This window comes from Convolutriloba macropyga, chromosome 2, assembly GCF_964194025.1.
Source record: "Convolutriloba macropyga chromosome 2, txConMacr16.3, whole genome shotgun sequence".
Classification (NCBI taxonomy): Eukaryota; Metazoa; Xenacoelomorpha; order Acoela; family Convolutidae; genus Convolutriloba; species Convolutriloba macropyga.
Genome location: NC_134469.1, coordinates 72,574,343 through 72,595,206, shown reverse-complemented (window position 1 = coordinate 72,595,206; position 20,864 = coordinate 72,574,343). Strand labels below are relative to the sequence as shown.

General features: G+C 33.7%; 1 protein-coding gene across 2 annotated transcripts in view; it reads right to left on the bottom strand.

Moving 5' to 3' along the window:
• Positions 1–20,864, bottom strand: part of LOC142335442 (procollagen-lysine,2-oxoglutarate 5-dioxygenase 1-like) — a 95,337-nt gene that overhangs the window by 59,616 nt on the left and 14,857 nt on the right. For both annotated transcript variants that reach the window (XM_075383934.1, XM_075383935.1), the window contains exons 4-7: positions 16,895–17,027; positions 10,694–10,757; positions 10,244–10,362; positions 5,777–6,010 (exon numbers count right to left, since the gene is read on the bottom strand). In XM_075383934.1, coding sequence (XP_075240049.1) covers positions 5,777–6,010; positions 10,244–10,362; positions 10,694–10,757; positions 16,895–17,027 — 550 coding nt within the window. The remainder of the gene's footprint in view (positions 1–5,776; positions 6,011–10,243; positions 10,363–10,693; positions 10,758–16,894; positions 17,028–20,864) is intronic.

The following is a 20,864-nucleotide window of genomic DNA, read 5'->3' as shown; positions in this document are numbered from 1 at the left end:
CATTGCATTACATCTAGAAACCATAAAGTAACCAATTATCAAACTCTAGAGGAGGTTATGTGGCTCTTGAGGCTGGAGAAACCTAAAGAATTTGAGAAAAATTGCAAGTTTCATAAAAAATTGCTAAAATTTATGATAATAAAAGAAGAAAAAATAATCTATGGCAAAAAAACTACCAGTAACTTATTATCAAGCCCTAACGAAGGCGCTCTGACCCTTGAGGTCGACATAAACCTCAATAAGAACAATAAATTGAAAAAGAAATTGCAAAAAATGCAAAAAATCTTGATGTCAAAATCGAAAACCCTCACATCTAGAAACTATACAATAACCTATTATCAAACCGTATATGCGGTTCTTTGGCTCTTGAAGGTAAAGATACCAAAAAACGATAAAGATTTTCAAAAAAGCACGTTTTATCAATAAAAAATTGCTAAAAAATTGTGATTATTAAAAAAGTTGATTAAATTTGTATTTAATGACAAAAACAAAATCTTCAGTAACTTAATATCAAACCCTGCAGGAGATCTTCTGACCCGTGCGTCTGTAAAGACGAGAACAATGAAAAATTGATGTCAAAAATTGAATAAAAATTGCACGTTTTGTAAAAAAAAAGCTAAAATTCGTGATATTAAAATGTTGAAACCATTCCACTACCATTAGAAACTATGCACTAACTTACTATCAAACACCAGAGAATGTTCCTTGACACCTAGGGTTGATAAAACTAAAAAAATAGCCCCAAAAACTTTCAAAAGCCTTGAAAACAAAATTGTCAAAATTAGTAAATCTTTGCGTGTTTTTAGCGAGCGGTTCTTCGTCAGTAGCTAGCCACCGGGGGGGGGGGGGGGGGTGTTATGCACAAGGGCTGATGGGGGAGGCGGAACAGTGGGTTGGGGGAACCACCTATTATTCAAACCTACAAGAGGTTTCTTGACACCTAGGGCTACAAAAATCAAAATATGTCAAAAATTTTTGAAAAAACTTGAAAAAATTGTGCAAAAATCTATAAATTTGCGTGTTTTTAGCGAGCGGTTGTTCGTCAGTAGCTAGAAACGGGGAATGGGGAGGGGGTGCACCGAGAGCTGATGGAGGAGGGGCACAGTGGGGTGGGGCAACAGCGAGGGGGGATGGGCAATAGTGGGGGTCAACAGTGGGGTTGTCTTCAATCTCTAAAAACCTCCCTTCACACCATATGTATAATTCTCCAAAACAATTCAAGCTGAAACAGAATTGAAAAGCTCTAAGGGCACTTAATGCGCTCTGGGCGCTACCTGTTATCCGTTTTTTGAGGACGAAAATTCAAATAAGTCAGACAAAAAATCGGTCAAGCAGAAAATCGTATAAAAAAGGACCGACAGGACTAATATAATTGCTACACTTGATTTGAGAGCAATTGAAAAACTGTCTTCATTTAAACGTCTAGTACTTTCACATTTGTCAAAAATATTGGTTTTCAAATGCTCGGTTGCCTCCTTCAAGGATTTTCATCGCCATTCACTAATTATTGATACACATCCTTCATGTATTAACAGTGTGAAATATTTTTCTTAAAACTCGACTTGATGATAAATGTACCTACTATATATATCCTGCTGTTGTACTTAATATTCACATTTAAAAAACCTGATATGATTTTGTTCTTTTACCTATTTAATTATGGATGCCTGAATAAGGAAGTAGGTCTGTCCTTCTCTCACCTAGACTTTCGTGTAAATGACATGAAAAATAAGAAGGACAAAGTCAAAAGATTTATCAAATTTAAAGAAACATCACGTAACAAATTTAGATTGAACGAGCTTAAGAAATCATCAATGAGTATTCTCACCAATTATTTAAATAAAAACAAAAACTGAGCACAGCAGACACATTACGGGAAGATAGCTGTTTTTAACCGCTTTGACGCACAACGAGATTGAAACTGAAAAAAAGAAGGTATTGAAACCAACAATTTTTCAGTAGTGTTAAATGTCTAAATAGCTATGCAGTGTCAGTAAGATTCTGAAATTACACTTAATTGAGCTTAAATGAAGGCTATTAAGTTTAATGCTAATATCAGCTAGTAATCACACTAATAATCTTTGATAACCTAATGCGCTATCAATTAATAAATGGACGGGACCTATTTGATTATCTTGTTTCTTTTGAATTGTCTGCCTTGACCTTGACAATAATAACAGTTTTGAGCAGTTAATTGAGTGAATGGTTTAACCATCAGCAGAAACTGTGAAATGAGGTAACGCAGAAATTAAATGTGAAAGTCGTGATTTATGGAGAACGAAAAACATGAAAAAACGTTCAGCGAATTTTAAAAAAAATATTCGAAACAATTTTGAATACGACTCGAAGCCGAAAGGTCTCTTAGTTATTTTAATCATTGAAAATAATAACAGTAAAATTAAATGTAGAAAAATATATGTCATTAAATACTCATAAAACATCTAATAAAAATTCTATGAATTGAGATTTCAAAGCAGCTTTTGGCATGAGACTTTGCGACAAAACTAGATTTCATTGATTAAAAGACTATTTACTAATTGAGAAAAAAGCTACAAAAATCTTTTTAAAACAAAAAAACTGACCATAGCCGGCAAATTGATAACCCCGGTGAGTTCTTTGACAAACATCGGGACTGAAACAGAAAACAGAAAACAGATAAAAATTTTTCTGCTAAGTGTTAGGCAGTGTTTCAATTATTTTTCCAATAAGTTTGAATTTATAATTATTTTTTGTTCAGTTTTTGAACTGAGTGATATAGCTATGATATGGCTATGAAGCTTCACACAAATTTCAGCTAGCATGCAACCTTTTGCTAACATACTCGATAACATAATGCACTGAGTTCGATCCCGTTTCTCTTGATTTTGCTCTGTTGACTTTGACAATATTCACTAACTTGCGTATTTCAATGCGTGAAAAAAATTAATGACCATTCGGTTGAAATAGTGAGTGAGATAAGACAGGAGTCAAACGTAAAAGTAGTGACTTATGCGAAACAAAAGTGATCAAAATGTGAAGCAAATTAAAACGCATAACAGCACGACTCCGAAGAAATGAGTGCTGTTATGAACTGTAAAATTTCCTACTTACAAAAACATCATACTAAGACAAACAACAATGCCCGTGATCCTATATGCGCAAAAATAAACAACAAATATATAAAAATGAATAATAGTTTCTGGTTTCGTTTATATAGTGTTTGAAGAATCACCATGAATATTACATCTTAAGAAAAGTTGGACAATGCGCACTCTAGAATGAGAACATAATACATCAAATTTTAGCAAATTTTTTACTGACAGACCAAAACGAGGCAAAAATTGGAGAAATGCGCCCAGGTTAAAAATTTTTAAAATTCAAGGGCGTTTCAAACAAACACCATAAATCTAAAAGCCAAAACTTTCAACCAGAGCATACAAAACTTGAGAAGGCCCAAGACTTAAAACATTCTTCAACAGTTCTGGATGAAAAAAGCATAAAATAACAACAAATGAAGGCAAGATTCACACTCCTTTTTACATATTGGAGAAAATTGGAGAAATTGGCCAAAACAAAAAGTTTTTTTAAATTCAGTGGCGTCAGAGTACAAACATCACCAACCTACATGCTTAACTTTTAACCAAAGTATACAATAAGACTTGAGAGGTCACAAAAAATAAAATATTCTTCAGCTGTTCTGAATGAAAAAGGCATAAATAACTACAAGTGAAAGCAAAAAAGGTTGACAAACTCAAATTTACATTTTCAAGGAAATTGGCTTCTCGCTCAAGGGTCTTTCTAGTTGAATGTTGGAGTTAATTTTTTTTCCAAACCTATGTTGCACTAGAAGGTTGATGAAAACTTATTTTTAAGACAAAGCAATACTAGCAAAAGAAAACCCAGCAAAAGGAAGAATTTTTTTGAAAACAAACATTTTGAAAGTTATGAACACCTATAGTTATGAACTCTAACTATTGGTTAGATTGCTTCAAGCCTCACTGAAAGTCAAGAAGAGCTGCAGTAATGATGCCAAGTGATAACAAAAAAGTTTTAAAAAAGCAAGTTAACTTAACCGACTAACGTCGGGCGAATTGCTCTCAAACAACAGGCGAGCGGTTGGCTTCTTCAGCAGTTAGGCACTGTTTAGTGAGGTTTAAAGCTTTAGCCTAATAGGAGGGGCGTAAGTGAGCGCAGCGGTGGGAGTGCACCGGGGGGCTGATGGGCTGATGGGGTGGCAAGAGCGTGTGTGTGTGTGTGTGTGTGTGTGTGTGTGTGTGTGTGTGTGTGTGTGTGTGGGGGGGGGTTTAGTCTCTAAGACCGCCCTTCGCACCATAAGTATAGGTCTCAAACCAGTTTCTGTGAATCGCATAATTGAAGAGTAGTGAACTGAAAAGCACTGAGAGCACTTAATGCCCGCTGGGCGCTACCCCTTCATCCCGTTTTTGAGAACGGAAAGTCAAATGCGTCAGACAACAAATGGTCAAGCTAAAAATTGCATAAAAAGACCGACAGGACTAATATAATTGCTACAAACTTCGTTTGAGAGCAACCAATAAAATGAAAATCTTATAATTTCTAGTAATAATAATAATGTCAAAGGAACAAGAAGCACTAGCTTCCCGTTGAAGAACTGAAGTCATGAAAAATAGCGCTGTTAAAACACACGTGTCTCATAAAAAAAGCACTAAAGAGAAGAAATTTCAAAGACAGAGTTCAAACTAGCGCACGTGAAAAATTTCCTTTAAAAAACCGAAAAATACCTTAAACACCAATTTGTCACATCACTTTAAAATTATTTGAAATTTTACTTGTTTTTTAAAGGAAATTGACGGCAACTATTAAATAGAACAATTAGTTTCTTAAAGAAATTTGAAAATGCAATAAAATTTTGAAGCATAACACAAAAACTGCTACAAACCTGACCACCATAGCAAAAAAGGTAAGAACAGCTCAAAATGGAATCTAAAAGTTTAATTGCTTCAAACGGTCAAAAATTCTTCTAAATGCACAACTACTAGAGTATGTAAACAAAATAAACATATTTAAAATTGGAGTTTTAACTAAAAAACTCGCTTTAAAATGCCACATCTGATGAATAAAAAATGGCTGGTTAGCGAATAGTTTTTCACACCTATTTTTCTCCCTATCTCTCTCTCGCTCTCTCAATAAAAAATCCGATTCCAACAGAAAACTGCCCTCTCTTCTCTCAACTTTTCAGGCAATTTAACTGATACTCTTCGTTTTAGTGCACTTCACATACTGAATAAAGTTAAGGTAAATTTTCCTTAACGGCGTAAAGGTAAACTGTTGTTAAGGTAAAGTTAAGGTAACATTTACCTTAATTTTACCATAACTTGAAATTACCTTAAATTACCATCTTTTTTGTAACCATCTGCAGTATATAATTGTACAATTTTAGTAAAATTACCAAAAATGTTGACGTTTGCTTAACAAAATAGACACGCCTCCATGACACTCTTTGGTGCCCCCTTAACTTTTAAGGTATTTTTTAGGTAAAAATCAGGTAAGTTAAGTAAAGGCAAAATTACCTTAACGTTTCAGGTATGTTAAGGTGTTTTCTCAGGTAAATTTACCTTAACTTTATTTAGTGTACACTTCCTGTTGTAAATACACTCCAACAAAATCGCCGATCCAAAAAGACGCTCCTCCAATACTCTTTTTCGAGTCATAATGAAAAGGAGAGCACCTAAATAAGAGCCTTTGAGAGGCTGACGGCGTCTATTAACAAGATTACCATTGATACACTAGAGTTAATAGTTAGGCATCTTTTACTCACGTGGCTGTCATCGATGCCCATGAGGATAGGAGGTGCACTCTGAAATGGTACGTTCATTGACAGCAGCACCGATTTCTCCGCATCCTTTCTTTCCTCTTTGCCCTTCTGTTCATCTGCAGATTGATGGAGAGTATTGCCTACATCATTGCTGATGGCAACGTCAGTCTGGGACAGTTGATTGAATGTTTGGAAAAATATGAATTTGTTGTCAATTTCTACTCGCTGCGTCGTTCTCTAAGCACAAAAAGGAGAGCAATGATACCTAACTTAGGGCCATACGACTTGATGCATAAAATTTTCTCCTTTGAGAGCGAAAACGTAGAGATTTAGAATTACGCGAAGTTATCGTGGTTGTTTCTCTTAAATTGACGAGACATAATATTCCTATAGGTATTAAATTGGTAAAGATGTGAAGATAATTATAAATCCGGTCAGGCCTTTTATATATTTTATTAGAACAATTTTCTAACATTGATGTCCTCGATGTCGATTATTGACATAAATATTTTGAATTATGATTTGCTAAATTCTGGTGATCGTACAAAAATCTGGACACAAACACCGAATTATGGTGAAATGCTTATCTGAACAAATGAACGAAGAAGGGACAAAAAGTTTGCCACGCACTAAACATTCAAAATGAGAGAATTAGTCAAATCTCTTTAAGATTGTTGCCAGTCATCGCAAATAACATAGCTGACAGATTGCCAAAAAATAGCCGCATTAGCTTCGTAGATCTGCAGTCTCAAAAAAATTAAATCGCGCGAATGGAAAGAAAAACTCTCTCCAACACGCTTAAGGCACATTGGGATTGAAACAGAAAAAAAATTAATTGATAGAAATTGACAGAATTCTTCTAAGTGTCCAAGTGGTCTTATCTGGATGCAAAATCTGCAAATTCGGTTTTATTCGGTATTCAAGTTCTAAAATTACACTTATTCCAGCTTCTTTTCTGAATGCTATTAAGCATAATACTAATTCCAGCTAGCAATCGTTTTTATTGAACTTTGATAACCTAATGCATTATGGCTAATGCATTATGATAACCTAATGCCTATTAAATATAGCAGGACAAGTCCTGACCTACAAATCAAAGAATATTAATTGACTAAACAAAACACTAGACACAGAATGGGCAATGAATGGATTGGGAGAACCGTTTTGGAAAAAAATTGAAAAAATAGTAAACATCAAACTCAAAATTCCGCATGTGAAAAAAAATCACAATCTTGAAAGCAATTTTTTTACCGTTTTTTCAAATACCGTTTTCTCAATCTATTTTAAAATTCGAGTGAAAAAAATTAACGCCGCGCCGCAAAACCACTCACGTTTTTGCTCCACTTCCTGTTTCGGCGTGACCAAAATCCCCGCTCAAATTTGACTTCAAAAATCATGAAAATGCGTCAAGAGCTCTCTAAAAAAGACCAAGAGAAGGCCAATATTAGCCTCAGCTATCGCTTTGCGGCTATTGATCAAATCAGGCGGATTAAATTAATTTTCTCGCCTCATGATGACAATGAACCACGAAGAAAAAACTTTAAATTACTCATAAGATAGGTTTGATATCTACAATTAAAATGTGTTCGTTCAGTGCCGAACTTTTCTAAGTCCACATAGTGTCCTATAAAATATATTATATTGCCATTGGCTGTTCATATATCTAGAAAAACAAACATACCCGCCAGGTTGCCGGAAAATAGCCGCCATTGATTCGAATAAGCATGATTGGGATTGAAAGAGTAGAAGATATTGAAAAAAAAAAATTTTTGTACAAATTTTAAGTCAATTTAATTTGATGGCATTTCGTAGTTGAACAAACTTCTGTTTCTTAGAGAGAGGCTACAGAGGCTAATATCAATACCAATAAGCATTAGAGATGGTAACTAAAACTTATAGGAATGACGTTCAAATAGCGGGCATCTAAACTTGGGCTGCATTGGTTTATTCCGTTTCTATTTCTGACTTCAATTTTTTATACTTACTCTTTTTTTCAAATAGCTTTGCTGAGCAACTGATGTTCAAAATCATTCTTAGCAGAATGAGAGAATAGAGAAACTAGCTTAGAGAAGTCAAAAAGATTTCACGCAAAATGTTCAAAAAGCGGCAAAATGAGGTAAGGCTAAACTTTTTTTGTTCGACGAAGTAAAAAATTATAGCAGGACAAGTCCTGAAAAGCAAAGCAAAGAAATGAAAAAAAACTTAGGAGTACTCTACCTGACCAGCACATTAATTGAGAAATGCCAGCCAATACACAAACAAACGCAAAATTATCTAAAAAAAATGTGAAACTAAAACAATCAAACAAACTAAACAAAAAACACTAATTGCAAAAACTCTTGAAGCCTTTACTCCAAAGACAAAATTTGATCCTTTTAAATATACCTATTTCAAAAATAGGTTCGAAATCAAATTTTGTTTCTGAAAACCGTCCAGTGTTTTATCTGCAAGACCTGAAAGAAATTTCATTGCCCTTGAAGATCTATTAACTCGAAAGTGACCAAAAATTTTTTTAAAAAATGAATGGCAATTTTTAAAGAAATGTTGCTAAAAATTGTGATATTAGTATATTCAGAATCGTTTCTGTGTCTCTAGAAGCTATCCAGAAACCCAATTCAAAGCGTTAAAAAACTCATTGGCTCAAAGATCGATAGGCAATAAATTTTAAAAAGTTCAAATTTCAAAAAAATAGTAATTCGTTCTATTAAAAAGCTGAAAACAATTGAATTGCACCTAGAAACTGTTTAATAACATACTATCAAACCTTGAATAAGGTGACTTGGATACTGAGGCAAAAAAACTGAATAAAAGACAAACGTTTTCAAAAACCTTGAGAAAAATCGCAAATTTTATAATAAATTTTTCTAAAATCCGAAAAGTTAATTTGTTGAAAACAATTCCATTGAAACAAACAATCATGCAGTAACGTTTTTAGCAGACACTGGAATAAGTTTTTTTGGCACTTGAGAATAGACAAATATCAAAAATTGACAAAAAACTTCAGAAACCTTAAAAAAATTAGCAGAATTTATCAAAAAAAGCTAAAATTCGAGACATTAAAAGGTTGAAAACAAACTCCTTTTCAGTTGATACTACTCAATTCTTTTTTATCAAACCATAAAGGAGATTCCCTTGCCCCTGAAGCTGGAAAAACTCAATGACAAAATTTTTCAAAAAAAAATTGCAAAAAATTTTTCAAAAAAAATTGCAAAAATTAGTACCATTTTGCATGTTTGTATTTGTAGTACAAAAACATAAAGCTGAAAAAAAAGTCAAAACAAGTAACTTTGTCTCGCAAAAAGCCTCCATCAACTTTCAAAAAGCTCAGCCTAAGACTAATCAAACAAAAAACTAAAAAAAAAATTAAAAAAAAAACATGAAAAATTGCACCATTTTGATCCCAAAAACTCCTAAAAATGACCTTTTAACCTTAAATTGAGGCAATCCCTTCAACTGCAACACTTTTAGCAGTTGAAGGACTACTAAAGCCCACTTTGGGCCTCTAATGAAATTTAATGCCCGCTGGGCTTTACCTGTTCATCCCGTTTTGAAAGATCAAAGTCATTGAAAAATGTGTGAACACATCTTAAAAAAAACACAGCGCCCAAATACTATTCAAATTCTTTGAAATGTAAAAACATGGCTGGCAAATTGCTAGAAAATAGCTGCAATAGCTTCATAGATCTGTTGTCTCAAAAAAAAGGTAAAAAGACAGACCAAAAAAGAAACTTTTTTTCATTAGGGGCTGAGATGTAAGATTTTGATTGAGAACCTGCATAACTTACTGCTGTTTCTAATAGATGCTCTTAAATAACCTTCCATTAGAGTGACAAGCACTCATTTGACCTTATCTCTTTGAATTGAAGCAAAGAAAAGTCAATTTCAGAGTGAGGAAGTCATTTTTGTAAGTGAGGGAAGTTAAAAAACTAGCTCCACTAAGAGTGAAAAATGATGTCACTCGCGCAATTCAGTTGAAATTGCATGAACGAATGAGCAAAAAGCAGATTTGAAGTTGTTGTGACGTCATATGGCCGTAACAAAAATCGTGACGACAAAATAAATAAAAAACCAAGAGAAGGCCAATAATAGCCTCAGCTATCACTGCGCAGCTACTAAAAAAAATTAGGAGCGCTATAATAGCGGGCTGAGAAGATGAGGGCGGCTATTAAAAACCAATTAAAAGTCATCAACTAAAACCTAGTTAATGATCGAATATGACATCCGTGATAGACCAGATACGAACTATATATATATATATATAACACACACACACACATATATATATATGTATATATATGTATATATATATATATATATATATATATATATATATATATATATATATATATATATAACTTATACTCTTATAATTGTCAGATCGTTAAAATATGAGTTGCTGGATATAGAACATATAATGTAAATTTAAAAGATATATCTAGTCAGATGAGAAGGAGCATTTTTGATCCTTACCCTCAATTTGGCCTCTGCGAATATCCTGCTCATCATTGTTTCGTAAGTGTCACTGTCCTCTAAAGTGGCCTCCACGTTCCTGACTATTTCTAGGGCTAAACTCAGCCTGCCCACAAAACCTTAAATAGATATTCATAATTTGTCGAATCTGTTTTAAACAGTGCCATTTAAACTCAGTTAATGAAAAAATACGAGAAATCAAAAGCTGCTTTAGCTCTGATTAAAACACTCGCGTGCACATTTTAAAATTCCGAAAGTTTGCAGTGCCAGAAATTAATATACCAGAAGTTGCTACTTAGCCAGAATTTGGCTTCAGTTGACTTTCGTCATTTTAAAAAAAGTGCGTTTCGAGTTTTAAGCTCGGTTACGAGCTATAGAGCAAGGCAGAGTGAGTAGGATCGCTTTTTCATAAAGAAGTTTTGTGATTGCTAACTCTGAAAGAACACATACCTCCCAAATTGAGTTCGCCGTCATTCAACTCCACCTCTGGGTCATAGATAATGCTATTGTTGCCCTGAAACGTTTGATTGTTACACTCAGGTTTGCATAAGGGGTGGGGGGTGGGGGGGGGTTGATTTTGTTCGGTGATTAGCGATGAGTAAAATGAATAAAGGCTAGGAGTAGGAGGCTGGGGGTTGGAGAATTCATATGTCGAAGTATTTAATAACTAAGATATTGTCAGTTAGATCGAAATAAAGAATCGATGGTTTGACGCGATAACACACCAACTTGTAATCAAATTTCAAAAAAGTTTACATTGAATTACACCCATGAATTATTGATATTGCGGTATTGTAACAAACCAACTACCCCATTGTAGAATTGATTATTTTCATTCAAATCTTACATTAAAAAAATGACTCAAAAAGCTGTATGCCTTCGCGTTGGTTCAAATATGATTGAGCATGTCTTTGCGAAAAAATTAAAAAAAGAAAGAAGTTTGATTTCCTGGAATCTTTTTTGTGACACTTGGATGGAGTTCACCCATTCTACATTGAGGTATCTGTAAACTCATAATTGCGTATTATCTTAAATTCGTATTATCTTAAATTCGTATTATCCCCTGTACCGCACTAGTGTAGGGGACCAATGGTTTAAAATTCGTTAATGAAATATGGTCACAAGGTGAAGTAATATTGCGTCACAAATTGAAACGTTACTTCATTAAACTTTCGGGTGCTAACTTACTTTTGACGTTCAGTATACAGGTGAATCTCGAAATGGTATTGACAAATGTGAAAAAAGAGAAAAACAATTCGGAAACATTTGGACCGCGAACGAGCACCCAAAAGCATTTATTTATTATGCAGAGCACAAGTGTTCGGACTCCAAAAATTAAATTATTTGGTGTGCCAATTAAAATTCATAATTGGTGTCCAGTCGTTGACTTCTTTTTCCTTTCATCTCCGAATTTTCGTTAAAATTTGTTCTATGTTGTATCTAAAAACTCTTCTTGTGCATTTTAGATGATCAGTTTAAAGTATTTTTTCTGACCAAGAGGAGTTAAGGAAAAACGATGCCCTCAATCAAACTTTCGTACACTCTATAACTTTCCCGTGTGAAATCACACGATTTTTTCTCGTGTGATGAAAAATCACACAATTCTTCACATGAAAAATGCGCCTCGTGTGATTTCACACGAGAAAATTTTCCTCGTGTGATGAAAAATTACACGATTCTTTGTGCGATTGAGTGTATGAGGGAAATTAGCAATTTTTAAAGGACAATTTTTTGCACGCTTTCTTCTTTAGTATTTGTATTAAAAAGTCAATAAATGAACAACAAATTAAAACTTTTTGTGAACGCTTAGTCTGCTTTAAGTGTTGAGACCGAAAAAAAATCACCCTAGATTAGACCTGACTTTGTACTGTCTATTTTGTAATAGATTTTGGTCATGTCAAAAGACTACAAATACGTTTTTTTCAATTGAAGTTTACATCGTTTCTCGTGTTCACACACATGAGAAATTCTTGTGGTTTTTAAGCGAAAAATGGTATTTTTTACACGAAAAATCTGGGTTTTGTCACATGATTTTTAGCGTGAATCACACAAAAAACCGTGAGATTAAGGCCGAGAGAATCGTGTAAAAACTTATGATTTATCATGTAACTGGGCATTTTCTCGTGTATCACTTTTGTCCCGAAAAATAGTGTGGTAATGCACGATTTTTTGTGTGATTCACACGAGAAAAATTTAGTGTGTACTGTTTAATTTACGTTTTTGATCTAAAAACTGAGGAATATCAATAGTTCAGTTTTGTAGCAACTCCAGCACGTCTTATGATGTACCTATATGGAAATCTTTGATTGAACTGTTAAATTGCGTTTTGATAGATCTTTTTTCATACGCTCTATTTCTTTTTACTGATTTGCGTTACCTAATAAGTTATGGTTAACATTCTCGCTTATCCTGCCTGATTCTTGATACCTAAGATCCTCTGCTATTCTGCAGATATCGTAATCTGCTATATTACCACGCAAACCAAAGACATGGCCTGTTAAATGCAATCTAAAATGCTTTCGTACGTGTCTTGTCATGATGTATGGAGATTCGATTCGACGCAAATTCGATTCAACTTTAAGCTTTCACTGGAGCAGTTCTTAACCCAATTTAGGTGCCCACTTTTCCCCTTCATTTTCCCTTTTTGACAGATGACTGCTAGGAGCTAAATAAAGCAAATTTAGCGTTGGTAATTATAATCATTTCTAAAACATATTGGTCCCGCGAAATTCACATTAGAACTTCGAGTTTTGACAAAAAAGTTTCGATCATCGAAACTTTTTTGTCAAAAATCGAAGTCAATGATTAACCTTCAATTGCTTTTTAGACATGTGTTTATCTGTTTCGGCACGAGTTTTGAAAATGAAGATGAATGAGCAAAACTAGTTCTCATTACATTAATTTTTTAGGTGACGAAAATCAAGAAAGTTAGATACAGCCTCATGGAAAACTGACAGTTGCCACAGTTAGTAGATTTTCTTATGTTCTACTGCTCTGAACGCAGTTTGGAGTTAATTAAGAAATTAACTGTCATACTTCAGCAAATAGGTAAAACTCAGCAGGCTGAGGTATCTAAATCCAAAAACAGTTGGTCTTTTTTTAAAGACAACTTTATCTGTAGCGCTTTACGTCACTTTCAGTTTTTGACAAATGTATTTTTTTCAAAGGAGCGGAAAAGGCCCATTAACCAAATAATTTGCCTATTGGTAGATCAGTTTCGAATTGTAAAGCAGTTTGAGCAATGAAAGATCACTTGTAGCTTGTAATGTTGAAGCAGTTTTAGCTATTTACTCTCGATTGCCCTTCATATCATTTGTAGACATTCTACGTAACATTCTACTTCCAACCATAGTTTTTGTCTGAAATTTATTTTTTGTCTTTTTTCTGTATAGACGCAAGTTTACGTTTACGTTTACAACAATGTGCAGGAAACTCTATCAATTTCGAAAACTTCGACTTATATAGTCATGTAACTTATCATACAAAAAATCGTCTAATCGATTATCACACAAAAAATTGCGCGCACTTTTAGTAGGCGTGCGTGCGTGCGTGGGTGCGTGCGTGCCCGTACCTAACTCAAAAGCAAATTCAGTACTGAATCAGAGTAAAATTCAGAAATTATCAGTACTGATTCAGACTCTGATTCAGGTCACATTTCGCTCTGAATTCCTCTGATTCAGAGTCTGATACAGACTCTGATTCAGACTCTGATTCAGACTCTGATTTTTCTCTGATTCAGACTCTGATTCAGACTCTGATTTTTCTCTGATTCAGACTCTGATTCAGACTCTGATCTTCTCTGAAATAGGGAGAATTCATAACTATGTTCATGAGCCAAGCTAGGTTTTACCATTGCTTTCGCTCTCAGGTCCTTAAAATATACAAATTCATACAATACCTGTAGAAATTGAAGAAAATTAGAAAATAGGTTGTCGGAAATCTCCTCAAGTCAAGTTAAAGACTGACTTTTTGAGATTTTCCAGTATGTTCTGTGTGGTTTAAACCCTCCTCCTTTTTCATTCCGGGCTGGGGACCGGCAGTGGCGGAGTTACTGAAATAACCTCTAGGAAAACTGGTATAGCATGGTAAAAAAACCAAGCTTGAACAATTTTCCAAAACAAAATAATTAAAATAATGACAACGTTTTTTCAAATAAACACATTCTGACCAAATCTTTTACTGATTCAGAGTTCGCATAGCCCACAAAACTGGTTTTAAATCAAAAAATCCGGAAAAAAGCACTATATCACAATACCAATAAAACCTATTTTAAAACTGATTATAGAGAACATTGCAATTTCTTTATATAATGTTAACTTTTTTTCAAATAAATACATTCTGACCAAATCTTTTGCAGATTCACAGTTCACATAGCCCATACAACTGTTTCTAAATCAAAAATCCCGGAAAATTGCATAATTTCACAATGCCAACGAGACCTAATTTTAAAACGGATTATAGAGAAAATTGCAACTTGCGTACATAATGACAACTTTTTTTCAAATAAGCACATTCTGACCAAATCTTTTACTGATTCAGAGTTCGCATAGCCCACAAAACTGGTTTTAAATCAAAAAATCCGGAAAAAAGCACTATATCACAATACCAATAAAACCTATTTTAAAACTGATTATAGAGAACATTGCAATTTCTTTATATAATGTTAACTTTTTTTCAAATAAATACATTCTGACCAAATCTTTTGCAGATTCACAGTTCACATAGCCCATACAACTGTTTCTAAATCAAAAATCCCGGAAAATTGCATAATTTCACAATGCCAACGAGACCTAATTTTAAAACGGATTATAGAGAAAATTGCAACTTGCGTACATAATGACAACTTTTTTTCAAATAAGCACATTCTGACCATGTAAAAGGACAAACAAGAACAGTTCATTGGCAACAAAATGCGACCTTGCCCTTCGAATTTGGTCAAATACTTTAGAAGATATTACAAAAACACATATTAATACCCCATGTTTTGGGCTGCAAGCGATGCAGCAAATCACCGATACTGACGTGAAACAACGTGACACAACATTGTCAGTAAATTTTTGGGTGTAATTTTGGTTCATCTCAGTTTTTTTGGTCACAGCCAGTCTTCATGGAGAGGTGGGAAAAAATTCCCACCTCGTCATGAAGGCTAAGATGTTTTGTATGTTTTGGCAAAATATGACATTCGTCAAACTTTGATGAAAAATTCAAAAATAAAAAGTTGTCGTCAAAGACTCGTAACAATCATGTTTGACCTATGCAAACAATAAATTTTAATAATGGTGTGCTTATTTTACTGATTTTATTTGTTGACATGGACACGAATTATTACCTTATGAATGAATGAATGTCATGAACTAAACTTTTTTTTGTAAATTTTGAAGTGTAAAAAACTTTGTTGTTTGTGTGGGTAGAAATTTCCTCAGGTTTTTCTACGGCTATTACTAGTTGGATACTGCATATTAAGTCTAATATCCGACGAATCAAATTTCAAAAAAAAAATGAGTTTTGTGGAATTCTGTGACAAAGATTTTTCCCCTTATTTTACGATTCGTTTTCCACTTTCGACTATAGAATTCAGTCAAAATTTTTGTGAATATATTTACTTATATCGTCGAAAAGGTTTACTTTTTGTGATGAGTATTCATATAAAAATTGTTTGAAAAATCGAAAAATTCTTTGTTGCAAATGCAAATTACTTAAATAAAGACAACTTTTATTCTCATATGTGTTTTTTGCCGTTTTTGCAGATTAGATACGGAGTGGCCATACGGTTAAGTTTATATAAAAATCAAGAAAATCAAATAATTTACTTTAACAGACTTTCTATATAAGACTTTTTATATAAGTGATTATAAAGAAAGTCGCAAAATATTTTTCTATAATGACAGTTTTTTCTCTCAAAGGAACACAATCTGACCAAAAACTTTGTGTGTTCTTGGTTTGCATAGAGTCTCTAATTGCATCATAGAACCAGGTGCTCAGATATGCAGCAGATGTTGTAAAAAATGATCAGAATCATAGTTAACTTTTATATTCTAAAAAGTGCAAAAAAACTCAAGATGCTTACTTTTATCACTGCTATTGTTGCAAAGACCTATTTCGGAGCCAGTTTTTTGACCAATTTTGTTTGTTTTGCTGCTTTAAAAAATTTCTGATTTTTTTTCTGAATCAGAGTTGATTCAGAAATTGTTATTCTGATTTTGCTCTGATTCAGAGATTTTCAGAGAAAGTTGATTCTGAATTTTTCTCTGAATCAGAGAAATTCAGAATTCGTTCTGAATTATGTCTGATTCAGTACTGAAAACCTAAATTTCTCTGAATTTGTTCTGATTCAGTACTGATGATCTCTGAAGGTTAGGTACGGGTGCGTGCATGCGTGCTAGTACAATTGCGTACAATTGTAAGTGCGTACGTGCATGCTTTAGTGCGTACAATTGTAATTGAAGTTTTCGCACCACAGAACTACGTCGCTTTGGGGGAGTTTGTGCAAAGTGAGGGGGTAATTTCGACACAAGAAAAAAAAACAAAATTGTTTGTGGGATTTCTATAAGAAGTTCAAATCTTTCATATAACACTGGACTTGTGTCTTTAGCTTCTATTAACCTAGATAATGCTTCATCTAAAAACAATGAATCATAAAACATGAAATACCGCTTCTTCGTCTTCTGTGGGCAAGTCGTCTCCCACCAATAATTTGTTGGCTGGAAAGAGGAGGTCTACTTTGACGAAGTGAAACACCTCCACAATCTGCGCTTCCGTTTGAGTGAAGAGCGCATCGGAAGGGCTGAAGACAAGAATTTCATAGAATTTGATAACCTGCACCTGTGTTTTTAATCAAGACAGTTGAGCATCAAACTCATATTTGATATAATACTATAATCAGGGTTTTTCGGACCCTGTAATTTCACCGTGTAGTTCTTTATTAAATCAACGCTAAAATAGAGCAACTTTTATCATTATTAGTATTTCTTCCCCTTTTCGATATTAAATGTCTAACAGTCATAATTTGGAAATCGGCGCCATAATGCAGGTTTTTTAAACCCATTTGAAACCAAAAAGTCTGAAAAAACTTTTAATTCCACTTGAGTGATCTTTAGTAGGTATTAATTAATTATTTTTTAAAGAAAACATTGTATATTTTGAATTTAACAGCATAATTGTGAAAATTGCTTTTGGTTTAACTGCACGACACAGGCGTCGATTTTTTTTATTAAATCAACTGGTGGTTAATCAATACTTTTCTGGGACATAACAAAGACTTGAACTGATAAAGTGACTCCCCTTTAAAAGAGTATAACAGTTATCTTGTAAGATGGGTAATAATTAGTTTCGTATTTAACCAATTTGCAAAACTTTGCAAGCTTTAGCCGATGCAACACATAACTATGTCTGTGTGATAATTATCTTTTCAGATCACACAACACCTGGCGAGAATAGATTTCTCATATTAAGTCTGGGTTGTTCATAACAAAACTCGAAAACTTTGCGAGATACTTTTTACGAATTACAAAACCCGTACGACGGTTTTCTGAAAATTGCAGGATGATTCTTCACAAATAAGAAGTGCAAAATGGAACTGATGTGTTTTGCATTCAACAAAGATACATTATCTAGATAATGTATTTGTTTGTAACTTTATAAATCAAGTTTTCACTTTGTAAAAGTTTACAACTTATAAGTCATTTGTAGTTAACTTGAAAAGAAATTCAAAATTTGCAAACAATGTATCACGATAGCTTTTTCACCATCTTATCTATAATAAATGGCAATTATTTCTTATATACAGTTTAACATAGTCTTACACAAAACTTGCTCTATGAGTGAAAAAGATTGTGCGAATCTTTAAGCCCATCAAACTTTCATTAAAACATTCAAATAGAAACATTTTACTTTGTTTTGTTACGAAAACTTGCAGGTAATTCTGAGGCATCTGTTGTGTATAGGGAAAAGGCAATTTGTTTAGCTCTATTATATGTCAGTAATTGCTTAATTTTTAATGTCTGGAAAAAAATACAAAGAAATTCTAAGAATTCGTGCTTGAAGACAAACTTAAATTTGTCAGTTTTTTAGTTGAAAAAAGGTAAACTTTTTTGTAACTAGATAACACGGGATCTTCAAAAGCCACGAGACCCTTTATTTGTTTGTAAATAATGTTTTTACTTTGTAAAAGTTTACAATTTATATATTATCTACAAGAAGTTTAAAAAATTAAGAAAAATATGTATCACTCAGGTTTTTTCTTCAAATTTCAAATGTCAGTGGCAGAGATATCTAGTATACAGTTTAAAGTAGTTTCACCCGAAGCACAAAACAGAAAAAAAAACTGGAAGTTTGGTTTCAAGTTATTGATTTGACGTAACAACAAAGCTTTCGGCACTTCGAAGGTTTCGAAGTTCTTGATGTTTTTATGTAGAAAAGTAACCAATTAGAGTTGCTCAAAATGCTCTCAAACGTGGCATTTAATTAGGGAGGCAGCATATGCTAAAGAAAATTTTTTGGTGCAAAAACTTTAGACTCAGGGGAGTCTCAAACCCAGGACCTCTGGGAGAATTTTTGGTGAAATTTGCCACTACCATGCAAGAGCTAAATACGGTTACTCCTCACATTTGCTTTCGTTTAAGTTACAATTTTAATTTCTGAGTGAGGAGCGCAATTCAAATCACTCGAGGCAATGAAAAATTCCCAACAAAAATGGTCAACCGAAAAATTTACTTAAAAAAGACGCACATATCAACATAACAATACTTTTCTCAAAATTCGTCAGAATGCAACAAAAAAGTGATTTGAAAAGACTGGGAAAAGACTTTTTTGTCCGCTTATAACGAAGATTTCGGTTGGTCCATGATGCAGAATGCACTTTTGTGACGCGCAATACAGCTTGTCTGTGATGAGGAGTTGGCTCATCAATACTACTACTACTACTACTACTCCATTAAACTTTAATTGAGCCACAAAAAGTTAATGCATTTCTGTACATTGTTTTAACTCACCTGTGTATTGTTACAAACGGTGGTGGTGGTTTCAACGCTAATAATCGCTAAAACATGTAACAAATGATGTGAATTCGTTAATGGGTTGTAAGGATTGTTCTCTTTAGTGCTGAATGCAGTGAAAGCTGTAATAATTAAAATTTTACTAAAAATCATACATCTTACGTCTTTTCACCGGTAAAAATGACCGACATTAGATTTTTGGTGTTGGAGTTGTTATATTTAGAGCTGTTTTACGGTAGTGGCAAAATTCATTATTTTTTGTAAAACGAAAATTAAATTTCTCAGTTAAAAATTGCTTATCGCACAAGAATTTACCGCTAAGGACCGTATTTCTAACACAAACTCGCCGAGTATATTTTCCAAAACTAAAAATATAGGAGCGCTATAATAGGCGACTGAGAAGATGAGGGCGACTCTAACATTCAATTAAATTTTTGGCTAAAAAACAAGGTAACACTCGCGCTCAGTGCTGTGATTGTGGTAAAAATAAAACTTTTACTGATGGAAAGTTTTCTATCGCTTAAGCGCTGAAAAATAAACATCTCCACTTATTTTTTATCCTACAAAAAAATTGCGTGTCTTTGATGCGGCGTTGGTTCATCTATGCTCCACTAATCTTTAGTTGAGCCATAAGTAATTAACACTTATATTAACCTCGTTTTAACTCAACCGTGTATGTGCGCGGTTCGAGATGTCATTGCTAAAAATTGCTAAAACATGCAGGACTCGCCTGAAACTGGTAAAGAGTTTTAAGGCTTGTGGTTTTTAGCGCTGAATGCGGTGAAATCTGTGAATCTAAAACTTTCATCGCTAAATACCGCACATCATAGGTCATTTCGACGGTGAAACATAACCGCAAATCTTTTCGCGGTGAATGTGTTTAAAACAAGATTTTTTGTTAGTGGAATTGTTAAATTCACAGCTGTCTGGTGGTAGCGGTGATATACTCTTTTACTGCTCAAACCAGGAAAATAAAAGTTAGATTTCAGCGCTGAAAATTTATAATCTTTAAATTTTTCCACTAAGGACCCTAATTCGTACAAAAATTCACCGAATACGTTTTCCAAGAAAAAAACATAGCTGGCAGATTGCCAGAAAATAGCCGCAATAGTTTCGTAGATCGGCAGTCTAAAAAAACAGTAAAAAAGACAGAACAGAAAATTCGTCTTTTCATTGAAGGCTGATCTGATATATTTTGATTAAAAATCTGTATAAGTTATTGCTGCCTCTATTAGCTGATCTCAAATAACCTTCATTTAGAGTTACACACACCCATTTGACCTTATCTCTTTGAATTAAAGTAAATAGAAGTCAATTTCAAATTGAGGAAGTCATTTTTGAGAGTGAGGTAAGTCAAGTGTGACCAAAAATTTAATCAGGCGCATGAACAAAAAAAAACTCGTTCCACTAAAAGCAAAAAATGACGTCACACATGCAATTCAGTTGAAATTGCATGAACTAATGAACAAAAAGTGGCTATGACGTCATTTTGTCGTAGCAAAAATCACGACGACGAATTAAAAAAACATAGCCGGAAGAATTCCGGAAGCGACTCGAAGCGTCAAAACTTCACTAACAAAACCGTAATTGCAGCGCAAGCCACTAACTTTTGTATTAAACCATGAGCT